The following is a 24,318-nucleotide window of genomic DNA, read 5'->3' on the forward strand; positions in this document are numbered from 1 at the left end:
CTTCATGCACTGCGCATGACTACTGGCTGCTGGACAGCGCCAAAGAGGGAAATTTAAAAACGGTCTGGGGGACAACTGCACAGTCAAAGTACCCTACACAGACACACAATCAGACCATCCCAACTCCGGCTTACCCAAGACAGGTAAGGTTCTGTTGCTCCTTTTCACTTATGATAAAAATATTTGGCGTGGGTTCGTGGCATTATTATTATTTTTTTCCACTGCTAAATGGCAAGTTAGATAATGTCACTCCATTGTAACATTATTCTTCTTCAGACAAGGATGACAGTTGTAACTTAGTTAAGCACTTGTAACGTTAAAGTTAGCGATACAGTAACGTCAACTACGGTCATTTGATTTTTGATGGTCTGATACCTTTTTCGTTTGCTTGCGTTGTTTTTGTTTTATGTCAATTATTGAAAAAATATTGAAAAATGTTAGATTTTATTTCGTTTTTAAAAATGTATGCAAATATTTAGGTTCATGTTAGGCAGATAGGAAGCTAACTTACAGTCTAGCTGCACAGCTACATGTCAGAGCCTTTAAAAAAACCAATTCTGTTTATATGTAGCATTATATATAACAATTAACATAAAAATTAGGGAACATCAAGGCATTGTATTTTATTCCGGATGTGGGTAGAATAAAAGATAAATCATCACTAAATTAAACACACAGAAATATTTTGATTAATTAAAGAATAGAGGGATTTTTAATAACTTTAATATTTTTAATACTCTCATACTCTCTTTGTGTTGCCACTGCTGTAATATAAGATTATATTCTTAATCAGAAAAATTACTGTCAATAAATGCAAAATAAACATGTCAAATCTCTCTCTAGGAAATGATAGAAAGTGGAACTACTTCCAGGATGTCAGGGATTCTTGGAAATTCAGGACAAAGTCACCACCCATCACCACAAGACTACAGGTACCTCGCTGCTTTTTACATAATTACCCACACATGTAAACGGAACATACTGCTGATGTGAAATTGTTTATATTGTCTGCTCATTTTGCTTTTAAAAATCCCGCCTTGGCTCGCCCGTGTGTAATTGCTCAATTGCTTGGAATACTTTTTTGAACATCCACGCTTAAGAGATACTCTTGCAAAGTGCCAAGGAAGACCCTTAACTACCGTTCAATCGCTATCTACACTCTAAAGGTGTGGACGAGAGAGAGAGAGAGAGGTGGTGGTGGTGGTGGTGTGTGGGGGGGGGGGGGGTTGTATGCAAAAACCCAGAGAATAAATGATTTTGGGTCTGAATGGATCTGTCAGAACCCATCAGCTCTGTTTACCCTGCCGCTGTCGGCACACGGGGAGGCAGAGCCCCTCTCCGGGGAGGGTCAGGGGGGAGCAGGGCTCCCAGGGTCAGTGGAGGGGGAAGTGGCCTCCAATTAGAAAGGAGAGGAGGGGGCGTTAGGAGTGTTAAACCTCTGGGAACGAGCGCTCCGCTGGCTGCTCACTGGACGTGTGCACGGCAGGGACACGACATGCTCTGCCTCGCTGACCAAACAAAATGCCTGTTTACATTATTATTATTATTTTTTAACCGTTCTCCCATATATATATATATATATATAGTTGCATTCCAGGGACCACAGCCTGGGTTTTTGCAAACCCAGCTGCATGTGCAATGATGCTACTGATATTTAATTAACCCCAAATATTTCGGTCTCCTTAATTGTGAGAGGTTCAGGGGTAACTGCCTCTCGTATGCACTGCCTGTGGTGAGTGCGTCACGTGGGCAAGCCCAGAGATGCGGCTGACGACACAAACCCATTTCCCCAATTCCCCAATTCACCACGCCATTTCGTCTGTTCATAACGTGATATTACAAGTGTTATTTGTGATTATGCCTTTGATGGATTGTGATTTTTGGTCTCGGAGTTATAAAGTGTGCAAACTCTTGGAAACTCAAAAGCCAAAAAGAAATTAGTATGTCAAACGCTTCGACAGTCGTCTGGAATTCCAGTTTTGCGGCATAACTCATTTATCCTGACACCTCTTTCCAGTAGTGCAAGTTTCTGAGTGTGCGTCTAATTTCGAGCCAGTCAGAGCCAAACACAGTTGTTTTTGACGACGTAAGTTGGACTAAAATCGAATTAGAAAATGAGATCCATATTTGGTCGATTTTGAGAGCCGTGTGTTGATGTTGATACTGGTGCGTAGTGGTGCGTGAATGAAGGACTCATCACCTGTCAGACATGTCTAATGCTTCTCTCAGGCAGTTCTATAAATGCACAGGCTATACCTGCTGTGATCTAGGGCAGGGAGGGAACCTTTTTAAAAACGTTTTTGTGTTTGGTAGTCAGGCAAAATATTGATAAACTGTAAATGCCTCCCCTAACCTGAAGTTAGGCAGAGAGGAAGGTTGAGTACGGGCTGGTATGTTGTGGCCCATAGAAAAAGAATAAGTGTAAATCTTGACCAGTACGAATTCTACACAGGCCCCATTTTATCTTGCAAGCGTATATACACACCCACACATACTTAAAGGCAAGAGAAAACCTAGTCTGATCTAGTGGTGGATGAATAGTACAGTACAGCGTCATTTACATTAAAACATTGTCATGGTTTGCCATTGTATTATGCGATTCATCCTGCTGTAAATCCTAGCTATAGTCTTTTGTGTTTGTAGTTTGTAGAAAGAAATCAACATAATATGCACCATTATGACAGAAAGCAAACGTGAATGGCATTCATTGTTGCTGTTGCTTTGCATTACTGTAGTTAAATATTTGTGATTGGCTGAATCAATCCCTGCAGAACGCCTTACGACCTTGAGGTAGATTGCGTGGTGTTTACTCTATACGTGTTTCTTTGGGTGTTGACCTGGCGACACAAGATTGACGGATTGAGCTGGTAATGGACTGAATGAGCGCTGGATCGTGTGCGTGTGTTGAAGAGTGCAGGGATTCTGTGATCGTCAATGTTGAATTTCAGGTTTGTAGAGAGACATTTGTTTTATTTGTGGGACATTTAAGGTAAGACTCAAGAAGAGGCTATATGTCTGATGCTACTAGCAGGTACTATATCTGATATTAATATAGTACAGCTTGCCACTTGTTTTTGAGGAAAACAAAATGAAAGGATATACTGTACATTTGAATTAGATTTTATATTTTGATATTTAATTGATGAATAATATAAAGTGACTCATTTTAAAAATGTCGAATTTGGGCCAGACCTTCCTATAATGCGGTTGCTCTGGTAGACTTTCACAGAAGCACGTAGAGTACTGGCTTTGTGGTTTCTGTGGGTTGAGTTGTGTGACTTATGCGTGTATTGCGATATGCAATACGGTAATAAGCGCAAATGTGACATTTAACCCACAAATCAATTCATTTACAATATGCAGACATGGCAGTGGAGCAGTGACACAAAATCTTTTGTTGACAAAAAGTTATATTTTTAAGTTTTATTAAATAATAAATTAACGGTATTATTTGTTTATACACTGGGATGTTGTAAATTGTGAGAATTGCAGTTGGGGTATTATTACGTTCTTAATTGTAAAAAATGTAAACCGATATATTCTTATTTCACTATGCAAATGAGCTCACGTTTACTGGAATACGGAAAGCGAGCTTATCAAGGACTGCTATTACTTCCAGTAAAGCCATGTGCTGTATTTCACAGTGGAATGACATGACAAAACTGAACCATGGTAACATAGCAATATTTTCCACACCCACCTGGCACATTGCCTTTCTATCTTCATTAGTAAAATTGGCCTGACTCATTATGAATTATTACACAGTGGAAATTGCCATGGTATCCATGCACTTCTCAACCTATGTCAACTATGTCATTGTTGCATTTTAAATTTTAAATTTGGCAAGGTCTTATATTGTATTCAAATAGTTTTGAGTGGATTTCTCCAGGGTGTTAGATAGTTGAATTTGAGTTTTATTCCATAATAGGTATCAGTGTGAAGTCAGTAGAAGGCCTAGATGTGGCAGTTAACAGTTAACAGACGGTTAGTCTCAGCGCCGTTCTCGTGCTGAAACGCCTGTACATAAGGGTGCCATGGCAGCCTTTTTGTTTGTCAATATTGTGATCGCTCGAGGAAGAAATCCAGATAACAGTTGAGGAAGTGTTTTGTGTGCGAGTGGGAGGGAGGGGGAGGGAGTGTGCGTGTGTGTGGAGTGGGGTGTGTGTGTGTGTGTGTGTGTGTGTGTGTGGAGTGGGGTGTGTGTGTGTGGAGTGGGGTGGGGGTGTGTGTGTGTGTGTGTGTGAGTGTGTGTGTGTGTGCGAGTGTGTGTGTGTGAGTGTGTGTGTGCGTGTGTGTGGAGTGGGGTGGGGGTGTGTGTGTGTGTGTGTGTGTGTATGTGTGTGTGTGTGTGTGTGTGTGGGGTGGGGGGGTTAGAGATTCAAATTTCAAAGGTTAAATTGCCATCACGGGGGGAATATAAAGCAGTGTGCCATGACCAGTTTCACTTGAACAGGCGTTTGCATGAATGGAAGAGCCTAATTATTCATAAGCCTCAGTGACCAGCCGGGGTGCCCAGGGCCACACTCAAAGCCCCGGTGGCCACACGGCCGCTCTTCTGGGTAAAATGATGTAATTTACCGGCTGACAGGCTGTGGCTCGACCCCGTTGCCCCCCCGCCCTGTCTACTGCACCACTGGGGGCAAGGAGGTGGATCTGGGGCTGGAAAGGGGACAGGGAAGCAGATGGTCCTCTTGTGTCTGGACTGTCATTCCGGCAGATTAATGCGGGGCCTGGTTAAAAAAAAAAAAAAAAAAAAAAAAAAAAAACCCGAGACAATCAAGGAAGGGTCTGGGGTGGAAACAATGGAGCCACGTGCCGTGGGACAGACTGTCGTTTGGGGTACAATAGGTGATCATCTTTCAATAGACACGGCCAACTGTTGCAAACAACATGTGCCTACTCCACATTTCAAATGATCTCAGGCCGTTGTTTATTTATGATTCGGCCAATGACGAGAGAGGAACTGCGGTCACCTGATTGCGGAGGGGTGGGGGGGTGGGGGGGGGGTTGTGGTTGGGGGAGGTAGGGGGGCTACAGTGCCCAGACTCACAAAATAACTGAATAGTGAGGGTTGTCATGGCGACCCTAATTATTGCACTCTTCTACAGTAAGTGTAGGGAAACAGGACTGGAGAGGATTCAAGAAGTTCCCCTTTTCCCCCCTTCTTCCAAGAAGTCCCCGCTTACAAAGGAGAGAAGAAATCGCGAGAGAGCGGATCCCTTTTTAAGCTTCTGTCGACCTCAAGTGACTGCATCTAATCTTAAAAGCTCAGCAGAGGATTTCACTCATTTCTACGCTTTCAATTATTCATTTCTTTTAATGCTATACTGCCTCTAAAACATACAAATAATCTCAATAGAGAATCAATGCATTTTTATGAGTTGGATTATCAGTCAACTTGATTATGGAGATTTGGTTTTGTTTTGGAAAAAGGAAAAGAGGGAGCAAAGAAGATTCAAAAATGAAAACCATTATTTAGTTTTCAATTGCTGCGGGGGGTGGGGGAAGACAGCCTTTCTCTTTAGAAATGCATTAAGAACTAATTTTCTTAGTTTTCAAATTTCTAATGTCAATTTATGGATTTATTTAGATGGTGATCAGCCCAAAAGGCATCTATCCCATAAAATTATTTTAAAATTTGTAGTGGAAATATATTGTATTTTTGACATCAAGAAATTGATGTTTTGAAAAACCATTTAATGGCATAGAAGCTAGATGACGCTACACACAGAGATCAATAAATACATCAAACATGCCCAAGCCTGGCAACAAAAATGAATGAACTTTAGCTATGATCTGACAAGTGCATGCAGATGCATTACATTACATTAATGGCATTTGGCAGACACTCTTATCCAGAGCGACGTACAGTTGATTCGACTAAGCAGGAGACAATCCTCCCCTGGAGCAATGCAGGGTTAAGGGCCTTGCTCAAGGGCCCAACGGCTGTGCGGATCTTATTGTGGCTACACCGGGGATCGAACCACCGACCGTGCGGGTCCCAGTCATGTACCTTAACCACTACGCTACAGGCTGCCCTACACCTGTATATAAGGTATGAAATAAAGCCAGGCGTTGGACCAAACACCTGTATATAAGTTTTGAAATAAGGCAGGCGTTGGACCACACGCCTGTATATAAAGTATGAAACAAGGCAGGCGTTGGACCATACACCTGTATATAAAGTATGAAATAAGGCAGGCGTTGGACCATACACCTGTATATAAGTTTTGAAATAAGGCAGGCGTTGGACCATACACCTGTATATAAGTTTTGAAATAAGGCAGGCGTTGGACCATACACCTGTATATAAAGTATGAAATAAGGCAGGCGTTGGACCATACACCTGTATATAAAGTATGAAATAAGGCAGGCGTTGGACCATACACCTGTATATAAAGTATGAAATAAGGCAGGCGTTGGACCATACACCTGTATATAAAGTATGAAATAAGGCAGGCGTTGGACCATACACCTGTATATAAAGTATGAAATGAGGCAGGCGTTGGACCATACACCTGTATATAAAGTATGAAATAAGGCAGGCGTTGGACCATACACCTGTATATAAAGTATGAAATAAGGCAGGCGTTGGACCATACACCTGTATATAAAGTATGAAATGAGGCAGGCGTTGGACCATACACCTGTATATAAAGCATGAAATAAGGCAGGTGTTGGACCATACACCTGTATATAAAGCATGAAATAAGGCAGGTGTTGGACCATACACCTGTATATAAAGTATGAAATAAGGCAGGCGTTGGACCATACACCTGTATATAAAGTATGAAATAAGGCAGGCGTTGGACCATACACCTGTATATAAAGCATGAAATAAGGCAGGTGTTGGACCATACACCTGTATATAAAGTATGAAATAAGGCAGGCGTTGGACCATACACCTGTATATAAAGTATGAAATGAGGCAGGCGTTGGACCATACACCTGTATATAAAGTATGAAATAAGGCAGGCGTTGGACCATACACCTGTATATAAAGTATGAAATAAGGCAGGCGTTGGACCATACACCTGTATATAAAGTATGAAATGAGGCAGGCGTTGGACCATACACCTGTATATAAAGTATGAAATGAGGCAGGCGTTGGACCATACACCTGTATATAAAGTATGAAATAAGGCAGGTGTTGGACCATACACCTGTATATAAAGTATGAAATAAGGCAGGCGTTGGACCATACACCTGTATATAAAGCATGAAATAAGGCAGGTGTTGGACCATACACCTGTATATAAAGTATGAAATAAGGCAGGCGTTGGACCATACACCTGTATATAAAGTATGAAATAAGGCAGGCGTTGGACCATACACCTGTATATAAAGCATGAAATAAGGCAGACGTTGGACCATACACCTGTATATAAAGTATGAAATAAGGCAGGCGGTGGACCATACACCTGTATATAAAGTATGAAATAAGGCAGGCGTTGGACCATACACCTGTATATAAAGTATGAAATAAGGCAGGCGTTGGACCATACACCTGTATATAAAGCATGAAATAAGGCAGGCGTTGGACCATACACCTGTATATAAGGTATGAATGAAGCTAAATGCTGATACCCGGGGCCTCCCTGCAGGCTGCTGACCACAGACCCGTCCCAGCTGAATGAGGACGAGCTCCCTGGGGACCTGCAGTCCCTCTCCTGGCTGACCTCCGTGGACGTTCCCCGGCTGCAGCAGATGGCCACCGCAGGCCGGCTCGACTTCAGCGTGGCCGCCCAGGCCAACCTGCTGGAGCAGCACACAGGTGAGCGCACCTGTCCGGTAATCATCATGATAATGATAATGATAATGATCATAAAAATGATAATGATAATATTGATAATGATGATAATTTCGTTATTTAGCTGATGCTTTTATCCAAAGCAACTTACAGTTGATTAGACTAAGCAGGGGACAATCCCCCACGCCCCTGGAGCAATGCAGGGTTAAGGGCCTTGCTCAAGGGCCCAACAGCTGTTGCGGATGTTATCGTGGCTACACCGGGGCTCGAACCACCAACCTTCTGGGTCCCAGTCATACACCTTAGCCACTAGGCCACAGGCTGCCCCAGTCATGTACCTTAGTGACTAGGCTACAGGCTGTCCCATTCATGTACCTTAGCCACTAGGCTACAGGCTGCCCCAGTCATGTAGCTTAGCCACTAGGCCACAGGCTGCCCCAGTCATGTACCTTATCCACTAGGCCACAGGCTGCCCCAGTCATGTACCTTAGCCACTAGGCTACAGGCTGCCCCAGTCATGTACCTTATCCACTAGGCTACAGGCTGCCCCAGTCATGTACCTTAGCCACTAGGCTACAGGCTGCCCCTGCTTTCCACAGTCCCTGCAGGGCCACAGCGACTTAGGGCAGGATCTGTGGGACTGGAGCAGGTTTGGGGCAGGAGGACTGGAGGGTTATCAAGGACATTGCGCTTCTGCTGAGAAGGGTCACAGTGGAAATGACCGTAACATGGGTGTGTGTGTGTGTGTGTGTACGTGTGTGTGTGTGGTCCTGCAGCCCAGCTGAACAACATGAACGTGTCCACGGGACAGGGAGCCATGATCCACCTGCAGAGCAACATGCAGAACAGCATTCTGGGAATGAGCTCCATCAGCGGCCACAGCGGGAACGTGAGTGAGAGCTGACAGGGGGCCCGGGTTAGCGAACGGCTCGGGTTAGACCACAGGCGTCAAACTCCAGCCCTGGAGCGCCGCGGTGTCTGCTGATCTTTAGGGTGCCTTGGCACTGATGGTCCACTTCAGTCTGTGATTAGCTAGATTCATGGCCTTAGCAGACAACGCAACCCCCTGAGTTAGACCCTTGTGGTTGTGTGCAGTAGTAGTAGTATGGTCCCGTTAAATGGCAGTAGTAGTAGTATGGTCCCGTTAAATGGGCCATTGTGGTTGTTTCTGTGTGTTGCGAATAGGAGAGCACACATACGTACACGTGTATCTTGAGAAGAAGCGGATATAGACACCCTGGCCTCGTGCCACGGGAGAATACAGCGGATCGCAAACTGCGTTTCACCCCCCTTCTCTGCTCCTCAGATGACGTCGTACTCCCTGAACGGACAGCCCTCCCCGGGGTTCCAATCCCACCCCTCCGTCTACCAGGCCCCTCCCCAGCAGGTGTTCACCCTCGCCCAGGCCGGCCAGCAGGTACCAGCCTTCAGAAACATGACCTGACACGGTCCAAACACACCTCACGGGCAGGTGTGTTTAGAGCCTACAAGGGCCCTCCAGCAGTGTTGCTAATGTGAGCTCTACCGCACATCCTTATTGAAACCCTATAACCTGGGGGTGCACAACTCCGGGCCTGGAGGGCCGTTACGGTAAACTGGTGAACTCCTGTACACAGTGAAATCTTTAGGATACACCTGCATTATGTGACTGTAGCGGGTGCTTATGCAAATTCACCAAGACCAGGATTCAGCTCATTAAATAAGAGCAGAAGTTGCCACAAAATCCTGAAATGGTTTCGGCCCTTTGCTGCGCACCTCTGCTTATAACCCTTTAAGGCGTTAGATAACAACGCTCTTCGGTGAACTTTCAATCACTGGGTAACGGAAAGCAATGGAATTCTAGAACGCCAACTTCAAAATGAATTCCGTTCCAAACATTCCAGAAGTGCGGAGCCGCGACAGGGGCTCGCGCGAGACGAAAAAACCGAAACGCAGATTTGCTCAAAGTCCGAAATTTGTCTTGTCCGCAGTGTGCTACCGCAGGTCTCTACGGCAGTGGCTCCTACAGCAACCAGAACCCCTTCGCCCAGACCCGACTCGCCCCTCACAGCAACCAGGACCTGCAGCCAAAGTCCTTTCCCAAGCCCATCTACTCCTACAGGTCAGCCCCGGAGAACGGTCACTCGTAAAATGATATGCTGCATCCCGACTCACACGACCAGGAATGGGAAACACTAGCATGGTCAGAAGTTTGGTTGTTACATCTTGAAATGACTGGTAACCCTTACGACTCTATTTGACACCCCCTCAGTTGCCTCATCGCCATGGCCCTGAAGAACAGCAAGACGGGCAGTCTGCCCGTCAGCGAGATCTACAGCTTTATGAAGGAACACTTCCCCTACTTCAAGGTAACTTCTCTTTCCAGCTCTTCTGTGCATGTAATTGGGCGGCCTGCAGCGTAGTGGTGAAGGTACATGACTGGGACACGCAATGTCAGGGGTTTGATCCCTGGTGTAGCCACAATAAGATCCACAATTGGGCCCTTAACCCTAGCAAGGCCTTTAACCCTGCATTGCTCCAGGGGAGGACCGTCTCCTGCTTAGTCTAAATCAACTGTAAGTCACTTTGGATAAAAGCGTCTGCCAAATGACATGTAATGTAATAATTGTGATAGTAAACGGGAATCAGGGAAGGGACGAGTACCGTTACGGCAGAAGCTCCAGATGATGACACAAGCGTCCCTTTTCTTGCGCCCCGGCGTCCCCGCAGACGGCGCCCGACGGCTGGAAGAACTCCGTCCGGCACAACCTGTCGCTCAACAAGTGCTTCGAGAAGGTGGAGAACAAGATGAGCGGCTCCTCCCGCAAGGGCTGCCTGTGGGCGCTGAACCCCGCCAAGATCGACAAGATGGAGGAGGAGATGCAGAAGTGGAAGCGCAAGGACCTGCCGGCCATCCGCCGGAGCATGGCCAACCCAGGTGAGAGGGGACACAGGTCTCGCGTCCGCACGCAGCTCGAAGCGCCTTCGGTGGGCGAGTTTGGCACAGCAGGGGTTTCCCAAAGCCACGAAGGCGGGTGGTTCCACAGGGAGACAAGGCGGGGAGCCCTGCTGTAAAATCTAGCTATGCCAGCTTGAGCTGGTTGTAAGCTGGTCTAGCTGGGTATGAGCTGGTCAACCAGCTTGGTCAAGCTGGTCATAAAACTGGTCTAGCTGGGTATGAGCTGGTCAACCAGCATGGCCAAGCTGGTCATCTAGCTGGGTATGAGCTGGTCAACCAGCTCGTGCTGGTAGCTTGTCTGAGTTGGGAGCCGGTCTGAACGGATCAACCAGCTAAACCATGCCGAGCCGGGAGCATCCCAAAAGGTCCAGTGGCGTTTCTAAGCTGGTTCTGTGTCTGTGTGGCTCGCTCGCAGACGAGCTGGACAAGCTGATCACGGACCGGCCGGAGAGCTGCCGACGGAAGGCGTGCGACCCGGGGGCGACCCGGCTCCCCGGCGGCCACGCCCTGCAGCCCCCGCCCGTGATGACCCTGTCCCTGCAGTGCCTCCCCCTGCACCACCACCAGCTCCAGGCCCAGGCCCAGGCCCAGGCCCAGGCCCAGGCCCGGCTGGCCCCGGGGTCCCCCGCTCCGGCCCAGACCCCGCCGCTCCACACCGTCCCCGACCTCTCCCACAGCCCCCTCGCCCAGCACCCCGGCAAGCCCCCCCACGAGTTCTACAGCCTGCACGCTGACGCCAACGCCGAGGTCGACACGCTGGACCCCAGCATCATGGACTTCGCCTTACAAGGTGGGGCTCCTTGCATTTAAAGGACTTTTGTAATGTTTTTTTTATTTTTTTTTATTTCTAAGTTGGTGTTTCTGGTGTTTTTGTTATGTTTTATCAGCGTTGGAATGCTCAGTCAGGAATATAATTGTAGCCGTGTATTTGTGATCTCACACCATGAAGGGTTAATGTGTGGATCCATTTCTAAGAGGATAAGAAATCAGACTCTCAGAATGAGGGCGAATTTTAAACCGCTAACCAACCTGTGCTGTGGAATTTGATATAAAGTAAAATGCAAACATCCAAATAATAGTAGTAGGGGCTTTGCAGACAAAAGAAAAATACTCTTTATTATTGATGGTGGTTTTATAGCCATGTTAAATGCACCTTCTTATCCACTTCGGCTAAACAAACCTGCTAATTGCTTCAATTGTAATGCTTATTGTGTTAAGTGGGATTAGCTTTAGACACCAAAATCCTTCTGTGTTTCGGTCGGTCCCGCAATTTGCTCGGCCTTTGTCATTAGCGATTAGCGGGCGGGCGACAATAGACGGCGCCTCGGGGGCAGTATTCGAGCGAAGCGCTCTCACCGGCGCGAGTCAGCTGACCTCTCCCGTCCCCGCAGGGAACCTGTGGGAGGAGATGAAGGACGAGAGCTTCAACCTGGAGACGCTGGGCGCCTTCAACAACAACTCCCCGCTGCGGCTGTCCGACTGCGACCTGGGCGCGGCCGCGCTCCCGCCAGCGTCCGCCGGGAGCAGCCTGTCCTTCTCCGACCTGCAGGTGACGGGCCTGTACGCGGCCTACAGCGGGCTGGACAGCGTCTCCTCGCAGTACATGGGCACGCCGGGCAGCAGTAAGCCCATCGCCCTGCTCTAACAACTCCCCCCCCCCCCCAATCCCAGGGCCAGGAGCACCCACAGCTTTACCCAAACAACATCCACTACTACAGGCCAGACCAGGAGCTTTACCCAAACAACATCCACTACTACAGGCCAGGAGCTTTACCCAAACAACACCCAAACAACACCCAATACTACAGGCCAGGAGCTTTACCCAAACAACACCCACTACTACAGCCCAGGAGCTTTACCCAAACAACACCCACTACTACAGGCCAGGAGCTTTACCCAAACAACACCCAATACTACAGGCCAGGAGCTTTACCCAAACAACACCCAAACAACACCCAACACTACAGCCCAGGCCATGAGCTTCACCCAACACCCAAAACAATGCAGAGGAATAAAAGCCACTTGTTTTCTCTGGGTCCCCCAATGTTAAATCATGTCATATTCAGTAGCCCCAGGTCCACAAACTTGAGAGCAGTTCTACAAACCGCTTCCTTCGTTTTGGAGAGGGAACACAGCCATTAAACACAAGGGGCCGCTCCATTCCCTTCATATCAAGACCAAAACCAGCAGTGAGGGAAAATCGAAATCGAATCAGCCCTTCACAGCTAAGAGGAAGCATACATGAAACAAAAAAAAAAGGAGCTTTGTTTGGAAGAAATTTGGGCCCTACCACTTCATACTTACGGATGCGAACGCTGAACTTTGCCAAGCAAAGAGAACTTCAGAGGACCAACAACCAAATGGTGGGGGGTCGCTGTCAAACTGTGTAAAAAAAGGAACTTTCGGGAGAAAAGGCGGCACTAGCCCACCCGGGAGGCGTGGAGGACCGCTGCAGGAGAAACGCCTTCGTTTCACTTACCTCCGCCCCACGATAGCCTAACCACTGTAGATTCAGTCATGTGTTTACTGTATTTGTGCTAGGCAGTATTACTGTGTTGTATATGTTTTTTTTATTTATATTTATAAATGTACGAGATGCATCATTTAAGCATGGTTTACATTCCCTGCAGGTGTGATATTCCTCCTTGGAACAGGAGAAAAAAAAAAAAGGAAAATTTAAATCAGAAATGAATTTACTTCATGTTTACCCATTCAGACTTGCCAATATCAGTGATTTAAAAGTACACACAGTATCACTTACCGATTCTGTAGCCAGATTGCTTCTGCCATGTAAGCATTTGAATTGAAAGACCCCGATGACATCCTGGATCTTCTATGATGCATATAGTGTCATAATTAAAACTACCTGCTTTGCACCTTGATCCAAAGTTTCTGTGATAATGTGGAACCAACGTTCCAGTGTAGAAATCTACTCCTAAAAATCATTCTGGTTCTATATTCAAGTTGTTTTACATTAAACTAAATACAAAACTCAAACATGTTTCAAAATAACTGTGAAGTAGGTTTGTAATAAACCATCGAGACACTAGAAGTATTTCAAAACAATAAAAGCATAATGAATTCAGAAGTGCATTCGCTTTTCTGTTGGAAACCGTTTTATAGTTTACACAGTCTTTAACTAATGAGATCAGAATACAAAAATAAAGTCTCACAATTTCAGAAAAATCTTGTCGTCTCACGCTCTCTCATCGGCTGAAATCTGTGACAGTCAGAAGATGATCAGAGACACTGGCATTTATTCAGAGAAGGTGTATATACGTCCCAGATACACAAACACACAGTTCTGCACTGACACCGAATGACTCACTCAGATGAGCCTCTTAGTATTTTTACTTCTCAAAGCCTGTAGCAGAAGAATAACGGACATATCAGATCGATAGCTTATCGTTTACAGAGACAGTCACGTGGAGGATGGAGAAAGGCCGTGGATGTGAAAGCTGGTGTAGAAGCGGGTATAAAATCAGTTCCAAAATGCATGTTGAGCATCGTTGCTCAAGCGTTCGCACGGTAAAAAGCATATCTTTGGTGTCAGCAGGAGAATCAGCTTTCCTCACACACACCTTCCGGGTCAGCTCCTGTCCTACAGATGAAGCCAGCAGCCGACAAGTTCCCAGATGTGGTGAATCACTGTCCCATAAGTATGCAATATTCACAGTCGGAGGTTTGGCACGTCATCGAACAGATTTATTTCAGACGCGTCAAAGCTAGTCGGTCATCCTCCATTTTGAAGGCACACTGAGAGACGACACACGACACAACATTCAACATGTTCTTATGGCACAGCGGTGGTAATTCCCTTTGGTGGCTTGCTTTCACTCACGCGTAGCGGAAATCCAACACTACCTATGGAATGGGAGTATAGGGGACCTGACACACAGCAAGTTTTAATTTTAATTTTTAGTTTTTTTTTTATATTTTTCTTTTTAAGCTGACCACACGCGTAGTGTCAGGACTGATGTGTGCATTAGCCGTTAGAAAAGTTTGTGTGTGGTTACAATCAGCAGTCGTAGCTTAATCCTGAGAAAAACACAAGAGTTTTATCAGTCCCAGCCGATCACAGTGGGAACCGGGTCACCATGGCGGTAAAAACTGCCCCCGGCCGCTCCGATCCGCTTCGGGAGGAGACCCCCGCCATTCCTCGCAAGGCCAGCGGGAGTTCAGTTGTTGTTGGGCGTGTTGTCCATGGTGGCCAGCATGTGGGAGATTTTGGCCCTCTGGGAGGAAGTGATGTTCTGGCTCATGTGGATGATGCAGTCCATGGCTACCTCCGGATTGGCCTGTACCAAGCTGAGGTCACAGGACACAGAGAGAGGCATTTTGTACACTGAATATTTAATGGTACCTTTGTTACTCTGAGCACATTCTCTGCTCTTGTGTGTGTGTGTTTGTGTGTGTGAACCTGTTTATGTGTGTGTGTGTGTTTGTGTCTGTGTGCGTTCATACATATATTTGTGCTTGCACATTATGTGCGCGTGTGTGTGAGAGGGAGAGAGAGGCGTGTGCAAGAGAGTATGTGTGTGTTACAGAGTGAGGAGAGTGTGTGCATGGGTGCTGCCTGTATTTGTGCGAGTGTGTGCATACGCACATTTGCGCTGGTGCATGTGTAATTGCGTATATGAGTGTGTGATATTCCCATACCTGTGGATGTTCTTGTGCATATGTAATTGTATGAATGAGTGTGTATGTATGAGTGTGTGATTGTATGTACGATTATGAGTATTCCTGACCGGCGGATGCGCTTGAGGGCGTGTGTGATTGTATGTGTGATTGTATGTGTCATGGTAAATGGTAAATGGTTGGAATTTATATAGCGCCTTTATCCAAAGCGCTGTACAATTGATGCTTCTCATTCACCCATTCATACACACACTCACACACCGACGGCGACTGGCTGCCATGCAAGGCGCCGACCAGCTCGTCAGGAGCATTTGGGGGTTAGGTGTCTCGCTCAGGGACACTTCGACACAGCCCGGGCGGGGGATCGAACCGGCAGCCCTCCGACTGCCAGACGACTGCTCTTACTGCCTGAGCCACGTCGCCCCTTATCGTATGTGTGTGTGTGTAACAGTACGTGTGAGTATTCCTGACCTGCGGATGTGCTTGACGGCGTAGTCCCTCTTCAGGTACTTGATGTTCTCCCTGATGGCCGAGCGGGTCCCGTCTTCCTCTGACAAGTGCTTCTCCAGCCACTCCACCACCACTCTGTTATTGTCCCACAGGTAGGCCTGCAACAGAGCCCAGCCCACAGCAGCTCAACCAACCTCCATCACAGTGTTTACAAGACCAATACAGCTCTCCCACCTATAAACCAATCGCAATCATTCTCACAAATCCAATATAGCACTCACACCTTTCTCTAAATCAATCACTATCATTCTTACAAAACCACTACAGCACTCCCACCTTTCTCTAAACCAATCACTATCATTCTTACAAAACCACTACAGCACTCCCACCTTTCTCTAAACCAATCACTATCATTCTTACAAAACTACTACAGCACTCCCACCTTTCTCTAAACCAATCGCTATCATTCTTACAAAACCAATACAGCACTTCCATTGGCTCCCTGCAGGACAGACACACTCATGAAAGACATTCTGCATGACTTATAATGTAGCCAAGAGGTTAGCTCTTTCTCAGCCGGGCGGGGGAGTGGGGGGGTCGCCGGGATTTTAGTCATGGGGTGGCCAGAGGGGTCACAGGGGGCGGGGCACACGAATCGGTAACAGTTATATTAGCCAATGATAATGTACTATTTTAGGTGGGGAAAATGGCACCTGGGGTGGCCAGTCAAGTTCCAGAGGTGGCCGGCGCCACCCTGTAGGACACACCCTGTTCTCAGCCTCCCCCTACATTATAGGCATTTGGCAGACGTTCTTATCCAGAGCGACGCACAGTTGATTAGCAGGAGACAATCCTCCCCTGGATCAATGCGGGGTTAAGGGCCTTGCTCAAGAGCCCAACGGTTGTGCGGATCTTATTAGGGATTCTAATGAGGATTAGAGCCGCCGACCGTGCGTGTCCCAGTCATGCGCCTTAACCACTGACGCTACAGGCCGCCCTGTGACCTCTAAGGAGGGGTTCTTTGTGACGCACCTTGACGGTGCCCTCGGTCTCCACGAACCAGCGGCGGAGCATGGACTGCACGTGGCCGTCGCTCAGCTCCCCGTTGGCGCGCAGCACCTGGCCCTTCACCACCTGCTCCAGCAGGAGGCGCCGCAGACGCCAGTAGAAGAAGCTCCTCGCGCTCCTCCAGTCCAGGACGTCCTGCGGCCAATTTTATTTCAGTATATCGCAGTGTATTCCACTTCTGTTCCGGATATTTGGGGTCAAACACCACGCACAACGCCACGCCCAACGCCACGCCCAACACCACGCCCAACACCACGCCCAACACCACGCACAACACCACGCCCAACACCACGCACAACACCACGCACAACACCACGCCCAACACCACGCCCAACACCACGCACAACACCACGCACAACACCACGCCCAACACCACGCCCAACACCACGCCCAACACCACGCCCAACACCACGCCACAACACCACGCCCAACACCACGCCCAACACCACGCCCAACACCACGCACAACACCACGCCACAACACCACGCCCAACACAACACCACGCCCAACACCACGCACAACACCACGCACAACACCACGCCCAACACCACGCCCAACACCACGCCACAACACCACGCCCAACACCACGCCACAACACCACGCCCAACACCACGCACAACACCACGCCCAACACCACGCACAACACCACGCCACAACACCACGCCCAACACAACACCACGCCCAACACCACGCCCAACACCACGCACAACACCACGCACAACACCACGCCCAACACCACGCACAACACCACGCACAACACCACGCCCAACACAACACCACGCCCAACACCACGCACAACACCACGCACAACACCACGCACAACACCACGCCCAACACCACGCCCAACACCACGCCCAACACCACGCACAACACCACGCCACAACGCGCAGGCACAGACCCCCTGCGCTAACGGTGTATGAGGAAATGTTATGAAAACATAATATTTCACAGCTGTGTTTTGAAAAAATACATTACAATATATAGCATATGTTGCAATATATTTCAATGTATACATTCCAATACATGCAATATTTTACACATTTGCCCACATATGGTGAAGCATTGCAGTGTATTGATAATCAATTCTATTTCAGTATATTGCAGTATATTATTCCACTTCTGTTCCGGATATTTGAGGTCAAACAGCAGACATGGAAGTACATTTCAAAGAGGACGTGACCTCACCGTAATCACTCCCTTCTCCTGCATCCTCCCGGGAGTGTCGTGGAGGTCCACAAACTGCACTGCCACCTGGTGGTAGATGGGCAGCAGGAACTCCTCTCTGGCCTTCAGCTTGCCCTCCAGGTCCTTGCGCTCTTTCTCCGACAGTTCTGGGGTGCCTGTCCATTGGGACGGTCACGTCAAACCACTGACAGTCATACCAGCTCAGCTTCAAATCGCTAACCAGTCACCGCTAGCTGTTCAGCCAGCAGGGAGTAGGTTTACCTTGCAGTTCAGATAGCAGGGCGTAGGTTTACCTAGCTGTTCAGCCAGCAGGGCATAGGTTTACCTAGCTGTTCAGCCAGCAGGGCATAGGTTTACCTAGCTGTTCAGATAGCAGGGCGTAGGTTTACCTAGCTGTTCAGCCAGCAGGGCATAGGTTTACCTAGCTGTTCGGCCAGCTGGGCGTAGGTTGGGTCAATCCTACGCATGGTCTTCAGAAGGTCCTTCCTGCGGAACTTAATCTCCACTGTCCCCTCGGCCTCCAGGACACCACCCCTACACAGAGAGCAAGAGTGAGAGGGGCCAGAGAGGAGGAGAGAGAGAGGAGGAGAGAGAGGAGGAGACAGAGAGGAGACAGAGAGGAGGAGAGAGAGGGAGGGAAACAGAGGAGGAGAGAGAGGAGGAGACAGAGAGGAGTACTCAATCACAACCTTGGTCAGGATGTTTTGATTTGACTGATTGACTTAGTGACTTAGTATATTTTATCAGAAAATAGAAGAGGAAGTTCAAGCGGGCACATCATCAAGTCCGGCGCAAAAAAACCCCATCAATGATAACCCAAGAAAGCTTAAAGGTGCATTTCCATTGTGGGCCTTGTGGTGTCAACATGTCCTCCCTCTCTCTCCTCCACCCACCCACCCCTCAGCCCCTCTCTCCGCCCCACCTGCTCTCCCGGTCGGCGTAGAGCTCCATGCAGAGGGGGTTGATGGTGGGGTCGATCACCACCCAGGAGCCCCCCCTCAGCTCCGCGTGGGGGGGGATGTAGACCAGAACGGGCTGGCGAAACTCCCGCAGGCTGTCCACGATGTAGGCCCCGAACTTCAGCACCTGGTCGTACATGTCTGCGGGGAGCCACGGCAACGGGGTCACAGCCACGCAGTCGCCATGGACACCCAATATATCCCACAATGCCTCAGTAAACTACACAAGGACAAGCACCATAATTTATATATATATATATATATATATATATATATATACACACACACAAACATTCCTATTCTCTGTACATATTTTACTCATCGTCCATATACGCATGTAATCTCCTGAAGTGTGTGATGCCCTTAGGCGCTGGCTTTTTTCACTAGTCTAACCAGCTGTGCTATGTAGGCCTAAATGTACACATTATACAAAGAGGAGTTGCTCTTGCACAATGAAATAACAATGAAATGCACCCTGGGTGACACAACAGCAAATTACGAGCAACTCGTGTGGGGCAGCCAGCCAATCAGCAACAGTGACATTGTCAAGACAATGACACTGTACTGGGCTTTAAGCCAAATCGCTATGTTACAAACTGCCGTTTAACAAGACGAGCCACCCGAGAGCAACCTCAACACCACTGTTATCATCATCATCATTATCGGAATTATCATCATCATCATCATTATCGGAATTATCATCATCATCATCATCATCATCATCATCATCATCCTCGCACCCTTCATCCCTCCAGAGAAGCCCCTCCAGTTGGCGAACACCATCAGGGGCAGCTGCTCGCGGCCGAAGTCGCGGATGGCCTGGGCGGTTTTGAAGGCCGAGTCGGGGAACCACACCTGACCCGCCTGCTGCAGGAGCTGGAGAGCAAAATGGCGGCAAGGTCAAAGGTCAAAGGTCATCTCACTCCCCCCCCGCCCCCGCCCCCGCCCCCCCCCCCCCCCCCACGATCGCCATGGCGACTGTTAAGACCCGTGGCAGATGACAGGTGGAGAAGCGCTCACTTTGGCCTCCGAGTCCAGGTTGGCCGGGTCTGCGGGGACGGTGACCTCGACAGCGCGCGTCTCCACGGCGATGACCCCCAACGGAATTCCTCCTAACCTGAAGAGACCCATCATCAAGACTCATAACAATCTGTTTGAGAGGTGTAAAGAGGCGTGAGCAATTTTGACAAAATCACTGCATGCGCGAGGAATATCATAGGTATATAGTTATATGCTTTCAGAAAGTAGACTTGCTTTAAACATTTAATATAAACATTTACGCATACTGGGAGTATTCTTCATGTTGTCGGCATTTTCTAATTAAAATTCCAGGCACATAAAAGATAGTCCTTATGGCTTCAAACTGTACTGAAGTGTTTTCAATTGACCAATATTTTTCCCATATTGTATTGTAGCCATTTCGAGTCAATGTCAAATACATAAGTCGCTGTTCAGTGAAAGACATACCACCACTGGCATTACTAGTGTCTATAGTGTGTAGACTAATCCACTGCAAAACTCCCATAGTGTAGCCCAGGGCTGCCCAACCCTGTTCCCGGAGATCTAATGTCCAGCAGGTCTTCACTCCAACCCTGAGAATTCACACCTCACTCAACAGCTGGAGATCGCCCTTGAGCTGCTAATCAGTAGAATCAGGTTTGCCAAATTAAAGTGAAGACACAGGATGGAATAGGGTTTGGCTGCCCTGGTATAGACCAACCACCTGGGTATCTCCCATTTTCCATCCATCCTCTGCCTTTTACAACTACAGAAGGTTGATGATTCACAACAGCGGTTTCTGGTGATCTGGTCCTGACGTGGATTTCCACTGTTCATCACAAACATCTTAACAAATGTTCCAGCATTAACGACACAGACATAGCACACAATAAATGTTGAGAATACGGAATAGGCAACCGCATCCGAAACGCGACTCGTACGCACCCCTCCGTAACCCACCGGCACACTCACCTAGCTCGGCCCACCACCACGGTCTGCGCCCAGTCCCTCATCACCTCCATGAACGAGCCGTGGTCGAAGAAGCCGCTCTGCCAGGCACCTTTGATCGCTGCGGACGAGACGACATCCAATCACACATCGCCGGAGCGCGGTCTCCGCTTCCATGCATTCCGACCGACTCATTTGGGAGAAAGGGATGAATTAGCTGCAACGGTAGTCACTCTCGTCTTTAAAGTGTAATGGGTCACCCTTCCCTCTCCTCGTTAAAGAGTAATGTCGCCCGCGCCCTTCCCCCGGGGCACGCGTATCGTGTGCCGGGACGGACGGCGGTTGACACGAGTAACCCTGGACCCGACGCCGGGTGTGTTCTACCAGCAGCCGACATCAAAACCCGGCCCGGTCGCGTGAAATATTCATGCGGTCTTCCCGTGGCTGGCCGTGCGGGAACGCGTTAACCTGCGGCCCTCGCGACCGTGCGTGACCTGACACACACAGGCACAGCTCTATGATAGAGGGGTGATAGGAGGTGGAAGGGGGTGGAAGAAGGTGGAAGGAGGGTGATAGGGGGGTGATAGGAGGTGAAAGGGGGGTGATAGGGGGTGATAGGGGGGCGGAAGGGGGTGGAAGGAGGGAGAAAGGGGGTGATAGGGGGTGAAAGGGGGGCGGAAGGGGAACAGAAGGGGGGCGGAAGGGGGCCTCACTGGGATGGGGCCTCCCGGACAGCAGCCAGCGCGGGTCGTAGGGGGCCTTGGTCGGGACGAAGTCGATCTCCCTCTCCACCGGGTCCGTGGGCTTCAGGATGGGCACTGGACTGTGCTTGTTCTAAAATGACAAAGGGGGACATTTACCTGCAAGTTTAGAGAACAGGCACCCACAAGTTTAGGGGATATTTACCAACAAGTTTAGGGGACATTTTACCCGCAAGTTTAAGGGACATTTATCCGCAAGATTAAGGGACATTTTACCCGCAAGTTTAGGGGGAACAGATCCACACATTTAAGGAACAGATACCCACACAACACATTTAGAGAACAGGTACCCGCACATTTAAGAAACGGGCACCCACAAGTTTAGGGAACAGTTATCCACATGTTTAGGGGGACATGAACTCACTTTCACAGATGACAGGAGCCCATACTTTTTACAGGACACCCATTTTTACAGGAAACCCACAGTTTCAGCTGCTGCCTGCACGGTACCTTCGGCATGTAGGAGAGCCATTGCAGGATGGTGAAGACGCCCTCAAAGTCATCCGGGACAGTGGCGTGAGTGACTCCGTTGTGGTGCATGATCTGCACCCCGCCCAGCTGGTTGTTCGAGGTGTAGACCTCCCGCCCCAGCACCTGTCGGCCGACAGTGCCAAAGTCATCCAGAGGAAAACCGTTTCACTGCACATACAGACAGCGCACAGGCAGTAAAACTGTTTCTAGAGAGGCTAAAGGAGACTTGCAGACACACAGAAACACCAAGTTGGACAGCCAGAGACAGACAGACAGACAGACAGGCAGAGAGAGACAGGCAGACAGACAGGCAGAGAGAGACAGGCAGACAGACACACAGAGAGACACACAGAGAGACAGACACACAGACACACACAGAGACAGACAGATAGACAGACAGACAGACAGATACACACACACACAGACAGGCAGACAGAGAGACACACAGAGAGACAGACACACAGACACACACAGAGACAGACAGATAGACAGACAGACAGATACACACACCCACAGACAGGCAGACAGACACACAGAGAGACACACAGAGAGACAGACACACAGACACACACAGAGACAGACAGATAGACAGACAGACCTTGTTGAGGGCACCAGCACCCGTGAGGATAATGTGGGAGTTCTCCACCTGAATGACCCTCTGACCCAGACGCACCAGATACGCCCCGATCCCAATGGCCCTGCACGTCACCTGCAAACCCATTACATCACATTACATTACATTACATTAATGGCATTTGGCAGACGCTCTTATCCAGAGCGACGTACAGTTGATTAGACTAAGCAGGAGACAATCCTCCCCTGGAGAAATGCAGAGTTAAGGGCCTTGCTCTCACACACACACACACACACACACACACACTCACAGTGACACAGGGAAACACCGTCGGGCGGCATCATGAAGGGCAGCCATTTTACCCCCTGGCTGAGGGTCCCGCCAGGCGGCGCTGACTCACCATGCTGATGGTGACGATCTCCTCGTAGGCCAGAGACGTCTCCCCCGCGATGGTGCCGGACCCCCGCAGGTTCTCCACGCCCAGACCCTCCTCCATCCCGATGATGTCAGTGATGATGTACCTGAGGGGGCGGGGCGGACACAGGGAGTCAGGCCCCCTCACCGCATAATGGCCCCTCTTCCTCCCCCTGTCCGCCAACTACACCACCCCCAAAATACCCACCCTGAACTCCCCCCTTCACCCCAACCCTGGGCCTGAAGAGCAGGGCTGGAGTACCCAGTTTCCCAGAACTTAACTGATCCATTAGGGTAGATTACACCGTTAACTCCACCTCACCTGGGTTATTCTGTCTAAACTGATTGCTGATTCTTACAGCAAATTAAAATCTAAAATAAACCAGCCGCCCTGCAGCTCTCCAAGAGTAGGGTTCGATATCCTCACCCACCGCCCATGTAACAGGGTTGAAAGTGTACAGTCCAGGTCACTCCAGGATAAACAGAAGATCCCACTTGTTTCATGAGTAACAACTGGGTGTGAATGATGCCAAGACATCGAGACTGATGTTCTGGAGTAGTTTAATTTTTTCTAAATTCTGTCGGTGTTATAGAACTCCATTACTTTAAATTACCAGTAGTGATTGTCATGTCTGGCGCCTGAAAGGGTTAAACTGGTTATTATAGGGACAACATGCAGGGCACATTTGAGAGTAATGATGTACAGAAGAGAGGGAAACGGCTGACCTGGACTCCCCTCCCTCCTCCACGTGCCGGCAGTGCACAGAGTTGGAGGAGCTGATGCGGGTGTAGTCCTGGGGTGTCAGGTACAGGTATTTGAAACCCTGGGCACCGAAACAAGGAAGAATGATTCAGTAAAATCTGATTCTCAGGTGCAAAAACAATCTTTACATACAACCATCTGACCAGATCTGGGTCAAATTATTTTCAATTAATTCAATTAAATTAATTATTTTATATCATTTGAAGCCAGCATTTAAAATTCAGGAGATTTCTGGCAAGCCCTTTGATTAGCAACATGTTTCTTGAAGATTTTCCAGTGATGTTTTCAAATTTTTACCAGCATCCATAACATGTGCCCTACGTCTGACCCTGACACATTAACCACACAGGTGTGCAGCTCCTGTGCTACAGGACAACAGGTGGCCCTGCGGACGGTGTGG

The 24,318-nt window shown here is 48.5% G+C and overlaps 2 protein-coding genes across 11 annotated transcripts in view; one reads left to right on the forward strand and one right to left on the reverse strand.

Annotated features, from left to right (window-relative positions):
- The first annotated feature begins 846 nt into the window (after positions 1-846).
- foxn4 (forkhead box N4) lies at positions 847-12,333 on the forward strand. The gene is made up of 9 exons (XM_061261744.1): positions 847-932; positions 7,605-7,774; positions 8,527-8,639; positions 9,057-9,167; positions 9,721-9,851; positions 10,002-10,098; positions 10,460-10,667; positions 11,104-11,478; positions 12,080-12,333. Exons 1-9 carry the CDS (start codon positions 847-849, stop codon positions 12,331-12,333), a joined length of 1,545 nt encoding a protein of 514 aa, XP_061117728.1.
- A 1,453-nt stretch (positions 12,334-13,786) lies between these two features.
- The window catches only part of acacb (acetyl-CoA carboxylase beta), a 44,698-nt gene continuing 34,166 nt past the window's right edge, over positions 13,787-24,318 (reverse strand). For 9 of the 10 annotated variants that reach the window (XM_061260365.1, XM_061260364.1, XM_061260363.1 and 6 more), the window contains 14 exons: positions 23,882-23,979; positions 23,142-23,262; positions 22,766-22,876; positions 22,147-22,290; positions 21,649-21,769; positions 20,960-21,056; positions 20,009-20,105; positions 19,729-19,864; positions 18,952-19,129; positions 18,451-18,563; positions 18,030-18,184; positions 16,809-16,979; positions 15,798-15,934; positions 13,787-14,996 (listed from right to left, as the gene is read on the reverse strand). In XM_061260365.1, coding sequence (XP_061116349.1) covers positions 14,867-14,996; positions 15,798-15,934; positions 16,809-16,979; positions 18,030-18,184; positions 18,451-18,563; positions 18,952-19,129; positions 19,729-19,864; positions 20,009-20,105; positions 20,960-21,056; positions 21,649-21,769; positions 22,147-22,290; positions 22,766-22,876; positions 23,142-23,262; positions 23,882-23,979 — 1,809 coding nt within the window. In that variant the 3' untranslated portion in view covers positions 13,787-14,866. The remainder of the gene's footprint in view (positions 14,997-15,797; positions 15,935-16,808; positions 16,980-18,029; positions 18,185-18,450; positions 18,564-18,951; positions 19,130-19,728; positions 19,865-20,008; positions 20,106-20,959; positions 21,057-21,648; positions 21,770-22,146; positions 22,291-22,765; positions 22,877-23,141; positions 23,263-23,881; positions 23,980-24,318) is intronic. The other variant, XM_061260362.1, reaches the window with a different exon arrangement.

This window comes from Conger conger, chromosome 11 (genome assembly GCF_963514075.1).
Source record: "Conger conger chromosome 11, fConCon1.1, whole genome shotgun sequence".
Lineage (NCBI taxonomy): Eukaryota > Metazoa > Chordata > Actinopteri > Anguilliformes > Congridae > Conger > Conger conger.

Excerpts from the sequence above, each read along its gene's own strand:
- foxn4 (XM_061261744.1), top strand. The coding sequence starts at position 847 with ATGATAGAAAGTGGAACTACTTCCAGGATGTCAGGGATTCTTGGAAAT. Across the intron at positions 8,640-9,056 it reads TCAGCGGCCACAGCGGGAAC|ATGACGTCGTACTCCCTGAA; the intron begins GTGAGTGAGAGC and ends TCTGCTCCTCAG. Across the intron at positions 10,099-10,459 it reads AACACTTCCCCTACTTCAAG|ACGGCGCCCGACGGCTGGAA; the intron begins GTAACTTCTCTT and ends GCGTCCCCGCAG.